General features: G+C 45.2%; 1 protein-coding gene and 1 long non-coding RNA gene across 2 annotated transcripts in view; one reads left to right on the top strand and one right to left on the bottom strand.

Annotated features, from left to right (window-relative positions):
- rbm6 (RNA binding motif protein 6) overlaps window positions 1-445 on the top strand; it is a 31317-nt gene extending 30872 nt beyond the window's left edge. The window contains exons 24-25 of the mRNA XM_083771971.1: window positions 78-217; window positions 305-445. Of these exons, the coding sequence (XP_083628097.1) occupies window positions 78-170 (93 nt within the window). The 3' untranslated portion in view covers window positions 171-217; window positions 305-445. The remainder of the gene's footprint in view (window positions 1-77; window positions 218-304) is intronic.
- LOC310863542 lies at window positions 131-1901 on the bottom strand. Its single transcript, XR_014569678.1, has 3 exons — window positions 930-1901; window positions 345-899; window positions 131-263 (listed from the first exon to the last, which is right to left on the bottom strand). It is a non-coding gene; the product is annotated as an uncharacterized lncRNA (long non-coding RNA).
- Window positions 1902-18132: the final 16231 nt, after the last annotated feature.

Genomic DNA, 18132 nt, shown 5'->3' with positions numbered 1-18132 from the left:
CACATTATTGTCAATATATTAAAAGCTGCTCTCTCTCTCTCTCTCTCTCTCTCTGCATTTCCTCGCCCTCCCTACAGAAGAAAAAGAAAGAGCCTGTCGTTTGGGACCATGCCACTTACAAGCAAGCTGTACGAAAAGCCATGTTTGCCAGATTTAAGGAGCTGGATTGACCTGACCCCCCCCCCCCCCCCCCCCACCATGTGAGGCAGTGGATATCGTGTCACCCTTTGTCTCTGTGAAGAGTTAATCCAGTGGTTCTCAACCTTTGTCTCTGTGAAGAGTTAATCCAGTGGATATCATGTCACCCTTTGTCTCTGTGAAGAGTTAATCCAGTGGTTCTCAACCTTGTCAAGAGCGTTGGAGGCCCACCCATCTGACCACATTGGCAGCCGAAAGTTCAATTTAACGGTAGCTCAATCGATTGTGATACAGATTCAACACAGACGCAAAGAAAACATATTTCTCAAGGTTTTTAAGGAAAAAACAGAATAGCATGTCATTTGTTTTACATAATGTATTTTTAAATTATATTAATGTTATTAAAATCAATTTTTGGGGGACCCACCAGTGGTCTTTGGCCCATAGGTTGAGAATCACTGAGTTGATCAGAATGAGCTTACCTGCCTTGGAGTGAGAAGCCCCCCAATCCCCTCACAGCGTAGGAGGCTATACCAACCCAAAGTTGCTATTCCCTCCTGTTGCCAGCCCTGTTCGTGGGACACAGAAGTCCAATCTGATTATATTAAATGACGATAAACTCACCAATATGTCTACAGATAGCTTGGGTTATCGTTTGTTTCAAAAGAATCCACCCTTATTGTCTTTCAGTGGAAGAAATTGTAAATTAGAGGTTGGAATAGCCTCTTAAGATGGCTTGTGGCTACCTCCCTCTTGCACACCTGCGTGCGCGGCCGTACGTACGCGCACACACACACACACACACACACACACACACCTCTGCCTGTGTTTACTGCCTCTGCCGTGGCTCGTTCATGTACTTGTTTTGGACTGAGGTTAACAGAATAATGCGATGAGCCAAAAGGCTGCGTTTCTCATCTGCAGTGGACCTGCGAGGGCTTTTCTAGAGCAGTGGTTCTCAAAGTGGTCCTTGAAGGGTTTCAGGGGGTCCTAAATGACTGATTAGGAACCAAATGGAACCATACAGGTCTGTAAAGAGTTATTGGGTCCGTGGCCTAATGCATACAAAATTGGGGGTCCTTGAAATTAAAAGGTTTGAACTGGAAAGAAGATGAAAAAAATGGGGAGAAAAAAAAATCAAATTAGGTTCGTTTAAGATTTTGGTTTAGGGTTACATGTTTTAGCGTTTCGATCTGCTATTTTCTTTTTTACCCCCTATTCTTTAAGCCATTTAGCAACATGGGGGCCACAGCCAGAGGCTATGGGGGCCACAGCCAGAGGCTATGGCTGTTTGGGGATCCTTGGCATAGACCAGTATTGTGAACCACCGGTCTAGATAGTTATGCGTCGTCACTGTTTTACGGTTTGTGTCGATGATTCCTTAACTCTAAAACTTGTTTATTTTTCTGCTCCTAGTATGTTTGACCGATGTACAGTGTTGTGATGAAGTGTCCAAACCTGTTGTGAAGATGTTTCTTTTGTTATGTTTTTTTTTTGTATTGTATGTTCACAAGCTCGCTGCTTGGTTTAAATTTGTTTTAACAGGCGTTTTTCTTTTTTTTACATGGACTATTATCTTTGTATTGGTTAGAGTTGGTATTATATGTACCCATGTTTATGTACAAAGAAGTGGACTTGTATAACATGGCATGGTCTGGATTAACACAATGCTCTGTGTTATGAGTGCTCAAGTCCCTCTGTGCAGTTTCTTCTTATTGCCACTGGGTGGCAGCAAGACCTTTTTATGTTCATATACCTGGGGGAAAAACCTCTTAGCTAATGACAATAAAGACATGATAGAAATACTTAACACACTGAAGCTTTTCACCTGTATCTTTTCTGTCCATGGACTTACTAAATTAACATTTTGTTTTCCAAAAAAACAAAACAAACATTGTAACGGATGGGGTTCTTGCCAATGTGAGTCATGCATTGTCTTACGTTTCAAACACTGCAAGTCTCCTTTGAATTCTTAACAGTAAAAGTAATTAAAATCCCCTCAGGCGAACTTGAGTTGATTTTGAAGCATAGTGTGGTCAGAGTGAAGCCCCAGATGAGGGCCTTACACTGGCCCATGTATTTTATGTTGTAATTATTAGGGGATTAGCGGAGTTGTCTCTGACAGTTCTCTGAGATCTACACTCCTATCCCAAACAGCAGGGACCCATTCAGGGCAATGTATCCCAGCATGGGGCCTCTCCTATCCCAAACAGCAGGGACCCATTCAGGGCAATGTATCCCAGCATGGGGCCTCTCCTATCCCAAACAGCAGGGAACCATTCAGGGCAATGTATCCCAGCATGGGGCCTCTCCTATCCCAAACAGCAGGGGACCATTCAGGGCAATGTATCCCAACATGGGGCCTCTCCTATCCCAAACAGCAGGGAACCATTCAGGGCAATGTTTCCCAACATGGGGCCTCTCCTATCCCAAACAGCAGGGACCCATTCAGGGCAATGTATCCCAACATGGGGCCTCTCCTATCCCAAACAGCAGGGGACCATTCAGGGCAATGTATCCCAACATGGGGCCTCTCCTATCCCAAACAGCAGGGACCCATTCAGGGCAATGTATCCCAACATGGGGCCTCTCCTATCCCAAACAGCAGGGAACCATTCAGGGCAATGTATCCCAACATGGGGCCTCTCCTATCCCAAACAGCAGGGAACCATTCAGGGCAATGTATCCCAACATGGGGAGGGGGGGGGGGGGGGGGGGTGCTGCTCCCCCACCACACCCCTGCTCTTGCACAGACTGTCTGTTTGGAGGCAGTCCAACAATGTTAAACATGTTGCAAAAACCTGAACTCTTTCATTCATTATATTGCTTGTAGGCTATATGTTTGCAATGTCATATCAGTATAACTTGTCGTACAGAACTTTTTTATTTCTTTTTTTTAAATAAAATCTACAGTAGGTTGGATAAGTCCCCTATTTGTACAAGAATCAGGGCGTAAGTGTCCAAAAAACAAGTGTGTGTGACGTGTGTGCAATTTGTGCATTTGTGGCTCAGCTTTAGTCAGATGTAAGAAAGGGTTCCAAGGAAAACAAGATTGGGAACTACTGCTTCAGGCAGAGTTCTCCTGATGAGGGCCAGATTCCAACACCTTTTTATCAGTGATAGGCTTCAGTGCAGAAAATGCACTCACACTTAGTCCTGAAGTGTTTCTGACAAAGAACCCAAAACTATGCTCTATGACAGGGGTACTCAACTGGCGGACTGCGGTCCGCGACCGGTCCACTCCGGGCCTGCACCCCATTATTGGTTGGGTGGAAGGGGATCTGATTTGTATAAGCTTGGCTTGACCATACTAAACGGGCATAGAGCCCCGCTCTCCGATGGACGCCGCGCATGGGACCGGACCTCGGTCTTATTCAAAAAAATATTTGTGGACCTTCATCATTTCTAGTTGAGGACCCCTGCTCTACGATGAAATCTGTGCTTTGTGCAATAACGGTAGAAAGAATTTCCTCTGATTTTACGTCATTAAGAAGTGGTCTTTCATATTGCCTGTCTTTCGTGTATCCAAGCTCTCACTACGTGAGCCAAGCAAGAGCAAGTATAAATCTGGCTTATCGAGGGGTCAAATCTCACCCCAGATTCACAACCAATTTGACTCCTCAGTCTGGCGCCCAAGACCCATCGTTTTGCAACCCATTTTGATAGTGGGTAGAAAACAGAGTTAATTGAAATTGGGACTGACATTTAAAATAGTAAATGCAGCATTGCCCTCTATGCCATTCTGTACCTGCATACCTGACAAACTACCTAAAGAAAGTGAGCGACTCCCACAGCCACAACAACGATCTGGTACCGCCCACTTTCAAAACAAACATGGGCAAATTCTCCTTCTACAGCACTGTGGAAAGCCCCGACTCCCTCCCTCAAAAAATGCAAATCCCTGGCGTCCTTTAAAACAGGCGAAAATCTACCTTTCAGCATGCCAAAGGGAGAGGAAAGGATTACCCTCCGCTAAGTCTAGTGACTACCCCCACCTCCTTATAACCCCAACCTGTACATTATATTTTATATTTTTGCTATTTCTTCCTTTTATGATGATTTGAATTTTTGTTATTTTCCATGTCATGATTATGAATTGAATGCCCAGGACCTGAATGGATCGATCCCATTCGGTGATCGGTGATCCCATTGGACGTGTGTTTGACTGTACCCTGTACTGATTACTGTTCTGTTTGACTGTACCCTGTACTGATTACATTTCTGACAATAAAGTATTCAATCATGAGATCATGAGATCATACTGTACGTATTTGCATGTGTCAGAACAGATCCCCATGATACCTAATTTCCTTGTAAGCAGTGTAAATCTGTTTGTGATGTCTGTGTATAAACTATGACACCTTTTGAAATTTAGCAATATTTGCATACATTATGTAGTAATTAGGCTGAGACCAAGAAATAGCTAAATAGATTTATTTTTTATTTTTATCAAGATAACCGTGGGTGCTTAGCAGTCCTCCATCACTTCTGGTAATGACCAATTGCCCTCTGAAAGATTTGAGGCGACAGCAGTCCAATATTCACCACAGCCAGCAGCTGAAACCAGGGTTAAGCATCACAATATTCACCACAGCCAGCAGCTGAAACCAGGGTTAAGCATCACAATATTCACCACAGCCAGCAGCTGAAACCAGGGTTAAGCATCACAATATTCACCACAGCCAGCAGCTGAAACCAGGGTTAAGCATCACAATATTCACCACAGCCAGCAGCTGAAACCAGGGTTAAGCATCACAATATTCACCACAGCCAGCAGCTGAAACCAGGGTTAAGCATCACAATATTCACCACAGCCAGCAGCTGAAACCAGGGTTAAGCATCACAATATTCACCACAGCCAGCAGCTGAAACCAGGGTTAAGCATCACAATATTCACCACAGCCAGCAGCTGAAACCAGGGTTAAGCATCACAATATTCACCACAGCCAGCAGCTGAAACCAGGGTTAAGCATCACAATATTCACCACAGCCAGCAGCTGAAACCAGGGTTAAGCATCACAATATTCACCACAGCCAGCAGCTGAAACCAGGGTTAAGCATCACAATATTCACCACAGCCAGCAGCTGAAACCAGGGTTAAGCATCACAAGCTTCACCACAGCCAGCAGCTGAAACCAGGGTTAAGCATCACAATATTCACCACAGCCAGCAGCTGAAACCAGGGTTAAGCATCACAATATTCACCACAGCCAGCAGCTGAAACCAGGGTTAAGCATCACAATATTCACCACAGCCAGCAGCTGAAACCAGGGTTAAGCATCACAATATTCACCACAGCCAGCAGCTGAAACCAGGGTTAAGCATCACAATATTCACCACAGCCAGCAGCTGAAACCAGGGTTAAGCATCACAATATTCACCACAGCCAGCAGCTGAAACCAGGGTTAAGCATCACAATATTCACCACAGCCAGCAGCTGAAACCAGGGTTAAGCATCACAATATTCACCACAGCCAGCAGCTGAAACCAGGGTTAAGCATCACAATATTCACCACAGCCAGCAGCTGAAACCAGGGTTAAGCATCACAATATTCACCACAGCCAGCAGCTGAAACCAGGGTTAAGCATCACAATATTCACCACAGCCAGCAGCTGAAACCAGGGTTAAGCATCACAATATTCACCACAGCCAGCAGCTGAAACCAGGGTTAAGCATCACAATATTCACCACAGCCAGCAGCTGAAACCAGGGTTAAGCATCACAATATTCACCACAGCCAGCAGCTGAAACCAGGGTTAAGCATCACAATATTCACCACAGCCAGCAGCTGAAACCAGGGTTAAGCATCACAATATTCACCACAGCCAGCAGCTGAAACCAGGGTTAAGCATCACAATATTCACCACAGCCAGCAGCTGAAACCAGGGTTAAGCATCACAATATTCACCACAGCCAGCAGCTGAAACCAGGGTTAAGCATCACAATATTCACCACAGCCAGCAGCTGAAACCAGGGTTAAGCATCACAATATTCTCTTTTTTTTTGTTATCAAATGATTTTTATTTTAAGACAAAAATCACAATAAGACACGTTAACATCATGAATGACTTAAAGAAAACAACACATAACAGCAAAAGCAAGCAACCCCCCCCCCCCCCCCCCCCCCCCGAGACCAAAGATGCCACAAAATGTCATTACTCCTACTACTGTGCAATGGAGACAAAAAATAAATAAATAATGATAATAATAATAATAATAATGATTAAACCATGCCCTTAACCAAATCTGCAATACCAGACCAAATCTCAATGTTTTCCTCTTTTGCACCATGCAATCTTCCTGTAGACATCTCTAGATAAATGATATCTAGAAAGGTCAAAGCCCATTGGCGAAATGACAATGTATGAGGCGGTTTCCAGTGCGAAGCAACCATCTTCTTTGCGGCCGTTACGCCAGCAAAGAAGACACGAATACGGGTGTTATTTAATTGGCAACTGGGATACATCATTTAATAAGAATAGAGATGGGGAGGGTGTGATGGGATGGGATACATCAGCATCACAATATTCTCCAGTTTTAGGTGATGACCACCGAAACGGTATCCGGAGAACTCGCCAGTTTACCAACTCGACACAATTTAGTGCATTTTAGTTTTACTTCACCTTCATTTAAAATGCATTGAATTGAGAGAGAGAGAGAGAGAGAGCTGGACAGTTGTTTAGAGTTAACAGTAAACACTATAGCGAAAGTATGAATGCTAAAGGTTTAAACACCAAAGTACCGAAACAATGTAATTCATTAGTAAACAATATCCTGAAATAGTAGGCCTACTTATCATTGGTATTCACATACTCAACCTTTTATCACTGAATAGCTGACCATTTAATTACACAAAATAATTTGATCACTTTGGAACTATAACATCTGTGAGTTTAACATATAGATACTTCACTGATGAAGACAGCATGTTAGCACAACGATGAAGACATTGATGAAGAATTTTCGCTGCGGCGATTTGGTAAACTGGCAAGTTCTCCGTTATCCACCGAAACGGTGGTTAGTAAAAACAAGAGAGATGAGTTTGGCTGAGCGGTGAGTCAAGGCTCATTCATAGTCTGGATTTCCGGTGGTGAGGTGACCACCGCTCCGGTGGTGAGCTGACCACCCGGAGCTGAAATAACGTTGAGCTATGATGAGTAAAAACAGAGAGAAGGGCTGGGGCGGTGGCGGTGGTTTGCTCTTCACCGCGGCTCGTGACGTCATGTTGTAGTTCGGTGGTCACCTCAGTGACGTCATGTTGTAGTTCGGTGGTCACCTCAGTGACGTCATGTTGTAGTTCGGTGGTCACCTCAGTGACGTCATGTTGTAGTTCGGTGGTCACCTCACCACCGAAAATCCAGACTATGAATGAGCCTTCACTTACCACCGCGGCGTGACGTCATGTTGTAGTTTCCAGTGGTCACCTTATCACCTAAAACTGGAGTATAGGCCTTTACCTGGACATGGCCCTAAAGCAACTAGAGCAGGGATGACTGCATGGCTGAGACTGTGAAATGCAGTGGTGGAAAGTAACTAACTAAGTACATTACTTAAGTACTGTACTTAAGTACAATTTTGATGTATTTGTACGTTACTTGAGTAGGCCTATTTCCAATTTCCAATACTTTTACTTCTACTCAACTACATCTGAGATCCAAATATTGTTCTTTTACCCCACTACATTTATTTTAAAACTTTAGTTACTATTTAGCCTATTATTATTACTTTTTCCACCACTGGTGAAATGTAACCTCGCGTCACCAGGCGTAGGTGAAATGCATAATGTGATGAATTGAGTGCACGCTTATTTTTTAAATGTGTATATTCAAGGTGTTGCCAATTAAGTCCCTTCATTTGTGTCACAGTCACAGACTTTTGTCATTTATTGTACAGTCTAGGTCTTGTATTTCTATGTTTTGTTCCCTGGTCTAGTTTCCATGGTTCTATGTTTGTTTGCTCCAGCTGTGTCTCATTTGGTAATCAACCCTCATGTGTATATCAGTCTTGTTCCCCAGTCAGTCCTTGTTGAGTCATTGTATCCTGTCACCTGTTTCAGTCTGTTTTAAGTTGTTCATGTTCACCTGTATTCTGTATTAAATTAAAACACCAATTCATGGTTTTGAGAACACTACATGCCTGGCTGTCCTGCGTTTGGGTCCTTACCTCACCTACACATGACAATTTGAAAGAATTGTGCAAGCTGCCTAGAATTGGACTGATTGGAATCAAGCTCAGTTGTGGTTGGAGTTTGAACAACAGCTGTGATGGGTTTTTTAACTATTCCTGCTAACAGCCACTGACAGTGGGGACATAATAAGGCTTGGGGAAACCATTCATTTCGACTATGGGGTCAAATGTTTGTTGTTACGGACGGAAGGAATGGACGGTTAAGGAAAGAACAGACAGAAGTCGTGTTGAGTACCACCATGAAGAAATGGCAAAGGAGCAGCAGGGCCATGATGTCCAACCTGTGTACAACTAATCTCGCCAGTTGCGTCACCAGACTTTTTCAAGTCCAACAAAGTCCTGGAGGCCTATGGCAGTGTTTGACAAGAAAGAGGCCATGACCCCTCACATGGAAGAGACTACAGGGTGGCAATTAAGCCCCAAAGTACTGATAATGTGGAAGATGGCACGGTGGTGAGTGAGTGGGCACACTGGGGTTGGGGTAAGTGTCAGATTTTCTTTTTAGTTTTGTTCCTGTTGACTTATGGTGCAACCAGAGCCATCTAATAGAAGAGTTGCAATATTGAGGGGTCAGAAAACAGCCCGGCCACGTGACGCATAGACTCCAATGCATTCCGTAAACTTCCGGTTGTCCCTCCCTTCAAATAGGGAGTTTGCGTAACTGTATCTTACGCTATGGCTCTGGGTGCAATGCATCAGCAATTTACATTGTCATAGCAGCCAAGATGAACAACAAGACTATAATTTGAGTCACATACCGCCTTATAACCAAATGTCCTAAATGAAGGGAGGGGCGCTCTTATCATCGTACATCATCATGCATCACCTCATACTGGCCAATCAGAATGCCTGTTTCTCCTTTCATTGTTAATGGCAAATATTGAAACATACCAAAAGCTGTATATAGGAGGGGCTAGAAATCACACCCGTGTGAAGTGAGGGGTGCTTTGTGTTGCCACAAATGTACGTCATATTTGGCGGACATTTGACCTATCTTCTCCTTTCATTGTCAATGGGAAATATGAGATGTATGGGGCCTATATATATATATATATAATAATTATTATTTCAATCAAAAGAAATCTGCAGAATAATCACTAAGAACATGATTCCATAGTTGCATCCCTAGTACGCTATCAGAGTTAACCTGCTATAGTGAGGGTTGTCAGGACTTGGACTCCTTGTATTACATCTACTCTAAAGCCTACATCGTACATCTTCCTTTGCCGAGAATCGCTTACTAGTATCAACACTATCGATGATAAGTTAGGCTTACGCGAGGATAGGACTCGATCTGGCCACAGAACTCACTTCATCAAGCTTTGATCTGAGAGCCGAAGACAACATTAGTGTGCAGACTTTGAGTTTAATCTCTATGTCTATAGAGCTGTGGTTCTCCCCCAAAATAATCATATTTTCATACATGACGAACACTTGGAATTGTAGGTGTTGAGAGGCACAAATATAGTTTGACCCCCGGAAATGCTTTGGCTTATATGTCTCACGACCCCCGACCCCCTCCCCACCACCAATACAAATTGGCTGCTACATTAACCTTAATAATAGAGAAAATGCATCATAAATAAATATTGAAACTACCGGTAGATATAATCATTAAGGAAAGTGTATGCATGCACTGTGTGTACTATGTAAACTCTAAATTTACATTTTCCAGCCATTCAGTTGCATAAATAAATAAATTATATATATATATATCTAATTCCAGGGCCCCCAAGGGGTTGCGACCCCCAGGTTGAGAGCCCCTGATGTAGATCGTAGGGGTTGCGACCCCCAGGTTGAGAGCCCCTGATGTAGATCGTCTATTTTCACAATTTTGCCTCTAATATTTGACAATTGGGCCAAATATCTGATACATTTTTCATGTTTGTTTGATTACGTTTGACACAGTAATGGTTATAACTAGACATGTGCCCGTTGGTCACTGGCCTACTTGGGAACGATGCAAGTCGGGAACCTAGTATGCAATACCCGTTGTCATAACACCCGTTTGTGTCACATTATGGAGATCCCTGTGTCTGAACCTAGTATGCAATACCCGTTGTCATAACACCCGTTTGTGTCACATTATGGAGACCCCTGTGTCTGAAGAGTGCAAACTGAGTGAAAAGTGTACTGGTTTAAATTGATTGCAATGGCAATCAATTGGCAGAGGCAGGGGATTGTACAGGCGAAGGGACTTACGCCAGGGCTCCACTGGGCGCGTCTGCGTCGCGTTGCGTCACGCGTGCGTGCGTCAAAAAACGAACCGGTTCAATTTTATGGTGACGGAGACGCGACGCAACGCGGGCAGTGGAGCCACCCTCCATTGATTAAAAGGGCACATTCCCGACGGAGACGTGACGCAGACGCGACGCAGACGCGCCCAGTGGAGCCCTGGCGTCAGGCTCCACTGGCAGTGGTCCAGCCTGACCAGAGCCTTTTGTGGTGTTTCTGGACAACAGTGTATGCCACCGACTCAAGGCCGGGCACTGCACTCCTTGTGGTGGTGTGGACACTATGCAGTGGGCAGTCAGTGGGGAAAACGGTTCTCGAGTTACGTGGATTACAGACGTATACGTATGTACGTACGTACAGATGTGGTGCATTTATAGTAGGATGTTTTTTTTTTTTTTTTTACAATATATTTATTGACTTTTCATTTTTTTTGACAAACAGACAATACAACAAAACGATACATAATACAGACAATACAATACAATTACTTAAAATGAAAAACAAACAAAAAACAAAACAATAACATACGTACAGTATAATAAAATAATGGCACTTAGAATGGTAACAACAACAACAGAGTCCTTATGGCCACAAGACCAAACGGCTGCAGAGAATACAATTAGACAATTTCCACCATTAAATAAGATAAATCATTAACCGTAATATATTGGATAAACCTTCCCCATATCTTATCAAAAAGGATGTTTCATTTTAGAGGTCTTTGTCACTTTATTTATTAATGTGCAGATATACTGTATACACGTAGCCCTAGATCTTGCGCCACCCCTTGGTCCCCTTATCCCTAAACTTATTTGCCATTTTTTACTATTTAAAACATTTAACAATTGTACGAATGGCTGATCTACAAGCTAACAACGTGTCGATGTAGATTGGCTAGTTGAACTATTTTTAAATGTTTTAAAATAGTAAAAAATGGCAAATAAGTTTAGGGATAAGGGGTAAGGGGTGGCGCAAGATGGAGTCCTTATACTGTAGGGCAGGCTATGTTGGTTTTGTTTACTCTTGAGTGAGAAAACAGTGTTGCACATTAAGCAAATTATCTAGGACCCCCACCCCATAAATTTGGGGACATCCCAGGGGGTGTACCCCTTTAACTGTAGGCCTACACATCAGCTATTTGAAAATGGCCGATCTGCTATTAAAAAACAAAAAAAAGTATATATCTTTTCCAGCCATTCATCCCTGGCACAGGACATTTTCAGAAGGCGATTTATGACCAAACACATGAATTTGTGGGGTCCTTGACATGAAAATATTTAGAGAACCACTGCTCTGTTCAGTTTAACATGTGACCTCCGCTCCTCCACAGAGATATTTAAAGCTGTAACATATTCATGCCAGGTCCGTTTGGACAAATCAAAGCCGTTTTCTCTTGTTCTTCTTGTTGTGGTATGTTGATTGATATCTAGCATGTGGGAAACATTGTGGAATAATCGTCAACTACGCAGTTGTAGCAACATTTCTGTTCCTGTGTCGCTTTTATCTCATTTACATCTGTTTCTTCTAGTGTGTGCTGCACAGCGTTAAGTGTCCTAGCTCTGTGCAGCCGGGAGGAAGTGAAAACATATCTGGCATGGAAGGTATGAAACTGTGGTTTCTAAAACTATTGCAAGTGAACCCCCCAATTAATTGGCAAAACGCTAAGATTTTCATATATATATATTATTCATCATTGAATAAGAAGCATACTATTACGTTCTATTTATCCAATTTGGAACACAATCGATTGATTAATCATTAAAATATGCTCTGAAACACGGCTTCAAGAGGTGAATGCTTTCAAGATTTTCAAGTGGGCACTGAATGATCCAGAACATGTTGAGAGCCACTGGGCTATAGTATACAAGTAAGACGCGCAAACGCGGGAAGCGAACGCAGCTCGTAAATTGCAATAACAACAATTAGAATAAATTACGTACTTTTTTTTTCTTTTTAGTTAGTAATTTTTTTAAGTTTTCTACTGTGTGTGTGTGTGTGTGTGTGTGTGTGTGTGTGTGTGTGTGTGTGTGTGTGTGTGTTACAGCTGCGCCCTCTGGTGGCGGGCGGGTGGTGTCACAGCGGGACAGACACACAGACAGACACACAGACATGATCTGCAGGGTCTCATAGTTAGTGCTCACTGAATTCGCAATCACTGCGTTCGCAATCACTGCGTTCGCAATCACTGCGTTCGCAATCACTGCGTTCGCAACTATAGAAGCTCGACCCTAAGCAGGCGTGTATATGTGTCTCAGTGTGATCCGACTGAGAAACACACACTTTATGGCGCCTGACACACTATTAAAACGACATCGCTCTCTCTGTTCCAGGGGGAGAGGGGGGGAGGGGGGGGGGGCAGAGCGGCTCGCAGTTCGTTTTCAATGGGAGTCACTGGGTTTGACAGAGCTGCTCTGCTCCATATGGCTGTGTTCTGCCCCCCCCCCCCCCCCCCCATGGAGCAGAGCTGCTCTGCTCCATATGGCTGTGTTCTGCCCCCCCCCCCCCCCCCCCCCATGGAGCAGAGCTGCTCTGCTCCATGGGGGGGGGGGGGGCAGAACACAGCCATATGGAGCAGAGCAGCTCTGCTCCATATGGCTGTGTTCTGCCCCCCCCCCCCCCCATGGAGCAGAGCAGCTCTGCTCCATATGGCTGTGTTCTGCCCCCCCCCCCCCCCCCATGGAGCAGAGCAGCTCTGCTCATATGGCTGTGTTCTGCCCCCCCCCCCCCCATGGAGCAGAGCTGCTCTGCTCCATATGGCTGTGTTCTGCCCCCCCCCCCCCCATGGAGCAGAGCAGCTCTGCTCATATGGCTGTGTTCTGCCCCCCCCCCCCCCCCCCCCATGGAGCAGAGCTGCTCTGTGAAAGCCAGTGACTCCCATTGAAAATGAATTGCGAGCTGCTCTGCCCCCCCCCCCCCCCCTCCCCCGGAACAGAGAGTGATTTAGTCTCAATAGTGTGTCATAGTGTGTGTTTCTCAGTCAGATCACACTGATTTAGTTTCAATAGTGTGTAATAGTGTGTGTACGGGTGTTTTAGGTTGTGTTGTTGTTTCTCTGTGAGGCTTCATACACACATCAAAGTCACATGGTTTGACCAAACACTTGTGTTTGATTGTGGGGGGGGGGGGCAATCAAACACAAGTGTTTGGTCAAACCACGTGACTTCCATTGGAAATGCATTGGGGCGGCCATGAAACACAGGCAGAGCACAGAACATTAGTTCTTTATGTGTGTACGAAGCCTGATCGAGGCCTCATTCACACATAAAGAACACTATGTTCTGTGCTCTGCCTGTGTTTCATGGCCACTTTTCCAATGGGAGTCACATGGTTTGACCAAACATTTGTGTTTGATGGAGGGGGGGGGGGGGACAGAACACAACACAGCCATCAAACACAAATGTTTGGTCAAACCATGTGCCTCCCATTGGAAAAGCATCAAACACAGGCAGAGCACAGCACAAACGTTCTTTATGTGCGAATGAGGCCTGAATGTCGTGTGTCCGTGTTGTTTCTTTGTGAATGTACGCAGGGGTCGGATCGACCGGTGACGCATGGCGTCCGTGGAGCACAGGGGTCGGATCGACCGGTGACACATGGCGTCCGTGGAGCACAGGCGTGGCGGTGCTTTGGCGTCCTCTGCATGTGTCACGGTCTATGACTTGCCCAACTGAACTGCACACGAAGTGTGCGCTCACAACTTAACGTCTCAAATGTAATAATAGATGGGGCCACAGATGGGGTCCGGGGACCCCCTCAGGGTCCATGAGGTGGGCTCTGGGGACCCCCTCAGGGTCCATGAGGTGGGGTCCGGGGACCCCCTCAGGGTCCATGAGGTGGGGTCGACCCCCTCAGGGTCCATGAGATGGGGTCCGGGGACCCCCTCAGGGTCCATGAGGTGGGCTCTGGGGACCCCCTCAGGGTCCATGAGGTGGGGTCCGGGGACCCCCTCAGGGTCCATGAGGTGGGGTCGACCCCCTCAGGGTCCATGAGATGGGGTCCGGGGACCCCCTCAGGGTCCATGAGGTGGGGTCTGGGGACCCCCTCAGGGTCCATGAGGTGGGGTCCGGGGACCCCCTCAGGGTCCATGAGATGGGGTCCGGGGACCCCCTCAGGGTCCATGAGGTGGGGTCCGGGGACCCCCTCAGGGTCCATGAGGTGGGGTCCGGGGACCCCCTCAGGGTCCATGAGATGGGGTCCGGGGACCCCCTCAGGGTCCATGAGATGGGGTCCGGGGACCCCCTCAGGGTCCATGAGATGGGGTCCGGGGACCCCCTCAGGGTCCATGAGGTGGGGTCCGGGGACCCCCTCAGGGTCCATGAGGTGGGGTCCGGGGACCCCCTCAGGGTCCATGAGGTGGGGTCCGGGGACCCCCTCAGGGTCCATGAGGTGGGGTCCGGGGACCCCCTCAGGGTCCATGAGATGGGGTCCGGGGACCCCCTCAGGGTCCATGAGATGGGGTCCGGGGACCCCCTCAGGGTCCATGAGGTGGGGTCTGGGGACCCCCTCAGGGTCCATGAGATCCGTCCCGGCAAAACGAGGAACCGTTTTAAACACTTAACCTATTTTATTATTCGGATATTTGAAAATGGCCGATCTACAAATCTTGTAGATCTGAAAATGTTTTACAAACCACTGCAATAGCCTACATTTTATACATTGCCTACATAATTATAGTAACATTCACACATTTTGCTACATTTTATACATTGCCTACATAATTATAGTAACATTCACACATTTTGTTTTTTTCTGTATTTCCCAATTGGAGGAAACGACCACAATGACTGTACTTTAGCTACATAGAAATGTCTATTTGTATGTCTCTAAATGTCTGTATGTCTTTAAATGTTTTGATGAATTGAACAATGTGGACCCTGTTGTAAACAAGTGTAATGCTTAATTGGGTCGTCCACTCACAGTTGACAGTCTTTGTATTGAGTTTGTGCTTAAAATGTACTGTAAATTCTACAAACTGTTAATAAATATTTCAATCAATCAATGACTTACTGATGTCAGAAGGTGCTGAAATGTCTTCATAAACATGTATATTTCTGACGCATGTTTCAACTTTTCCAAGGTCGCCTGTATGATTTGTCCAGGTTGTTTTCATGCCGATTAGTAGAAGAAATCTGCACATTATTCTCATCTCAAGAAATGCATTGCAAGCCTACGGCTACCGATCACAATGAATATCTTTAACACCTATAGGCCTTTAGCGTCTGTGTATTTGCATATAGATGGAGTATTTATCGGCGCAGATCTAACATGGATGGTTGCACTCATTTATTTCATTAAACTGGAGTCCACGTCGCACAAAAGCCCAAAGTCAATGAAATGTGTGAAGCCTTAATGCCAGATAATCTGATTGGCAATGCGGGGAGAAAATGTCATTTCAGGGAAACTGCAAAGCGCCGTGTGGAAACAAATGGGCAAGTTTGATTCTGTAAGCCCCGAAAGACAATGAGATGTCTGTGCTGATAATGAGCAAACGCTCAACACTGACCGATGACCGCTTTGCCACACACACACACATCCACCGTATAACAATGTGCACGCTTGTGCATGGCGCGGTGTCAACAGCAAGAACGGGGCTCTTTGCAGCTTGATTTATGCAGACGTCTCAATTAAAGTCAGGAAAAGGGGATCAGTATAGGGGAAATTCCATTATTTTTCTGTTGCATCGCAGCAAAGAAAATGGGGAAAAGGGGCCATTTTGAAGAGTGGTCTCGGGGTATTGTGATCTAATTTCCATTCCTTTTTTCTCTGTCCCCCCAAAGCCCCCCCCCCCCCCCCGCTCTCCCAAGCCCACCGTCTCAGCTCCTGCAATGACAGATGTCATCATTAAGTTAGATTTATACTTTATGCCGTATGACATTGTCGTGTAGCAAAAATAGCCGATCTATACAAGCTTTTAGATATTTTCGTAGGACAGAGCATTAATGAGGCTTTTCCCCCAGTCTGACTGTGACTTCACCGGATGAGGGGCTAAACCAGAGACGCAGGGGGCAGACGGTCACCTTATTTTGTATCCCCAGCACGTGCTAACAGGGCTTTCAGGCACCAGGGGTGGCAGTCGGGGTTGGACTGGGGGGCCAATTATCCTCCCAGCTGGCTGGCTCCCAGCTAACGGCAGCAGGCAGGTGGGGCCCAGGCTGGCTGGGATGCTGGGCTGGGCTGGGCTGGGCTGAGAGGGCAGGCGGAGTGTGGGGATGGGGGTTTGTGAAGAACACAGCCAGCAGGGACCCTCAGATATTTAGATGTGCCATCCGTCACCACCAGTGGAGAGAAAAGCAGCGAGAGGCTCTTTTGATGGCGGTGGCTGCGCGCTCGAACCCTGCGGCCGCAAATGGACAGAGACACTAATTATTGAAAAGAGAAGAACAAAAAGAACCTGAATAATTGTGAATATCATTGATTACAGTTTGTAAATGTCCTATATTCATACTCACATTTATGAACCCTATAGCGTCCCTATTTTGGGGTGAACATTCAGCGAAAATACGCAATCAACGCAGCTTCTCGATCTGTTGTTTTCGGTGAAGAATACAGTAGATATTTCTGTTATAGTTAGTCGGTTTGGTCTGACCTCATGATTGTATTCAATGCATTTTGTCCATGCTGAATGAATATTATTTTGCAAAAATTAAGAGCACATATCTTTCTAGATATAAACCTGTAATTATCTGCATGATTGTATGCAGCAAATGTGGCCTGATATTTTACACATTTGTTGAATAAATCAACTAGTTGACCATTTTTTACCCTGACATTTCTGTGACTTTATTCTGCAGTCCTGAAAAGCACTGATGCACACATCAGTACGCATAGTGGAACAGCCTTTGATTTACTGTACATCTTTATTTTCTTTAAGTAAGTGACAGAAGTGTCACATTTTTGTGTGTTTAAGAAATTCTATCCATACAGTATTTACAGGTTGATACATGATACTTTGAGCATCAGGCTTATGTAACAGTCACACGCACACGCACATGCTTTAAGGCCATCTCCAATATCTTTTGTCCAACGTGACAAATGATCAAATGTATGTTTCATGTCCAATGGCTTCCCTTAAGGAGTAGCATGTGTTTGCGGTCGGCCCCGTGCAAACAAAAAGGAACAGATCATCAAAAGACTAATCAGAACATCATGCTGGTCTGAGCGTACTTGCTGAGCACATTATGCTTTCAAGTGTGAGTTGAAAAATGAGTTTTGCTCTTGACTGATAATCTACCAGATCATCTTCAAAGTGTCCTTGTACTGTACTTGTCAGACTAGGGAGCATATTTGGGAAGCGCTGCGTTATGTTGTGACTGGTTTGACCACCGCTCCAATGTCTGACCTGTCGCTTAAGAACGTTATTATAGACGTCGGCCGTCAGTGTTCTGCCTCATCGCGGACATGAGAGCGTGCGAGCAGCACGTCTGACAGCCCTTAAACCAACACATGAAAACATTCGTTTATATACATACGGTTATATACATACGGTTATATACATACGGTTATATACATACGGTTATATACATATGGTTATATACATACGGTTATATACATTCGGTTATATACATACGGTT

Source organism: Protomyctophum parallelum (assembly GCF_964188405.1).
Source record: "Protomyctophum parallelum genome assembly, chromosome: 8".
Lineage (NCBI taxonomy): Eukaryota > Metazoa > Chordata > Actinopteri > Myctophiformes > Myctophidae > Protomyctophum > Protomyctophum parallelum.
Note: the sequence above shows the minus strand (reverse complement) of the source record. Positions and strands in the feature narration are given on the sequence as shown.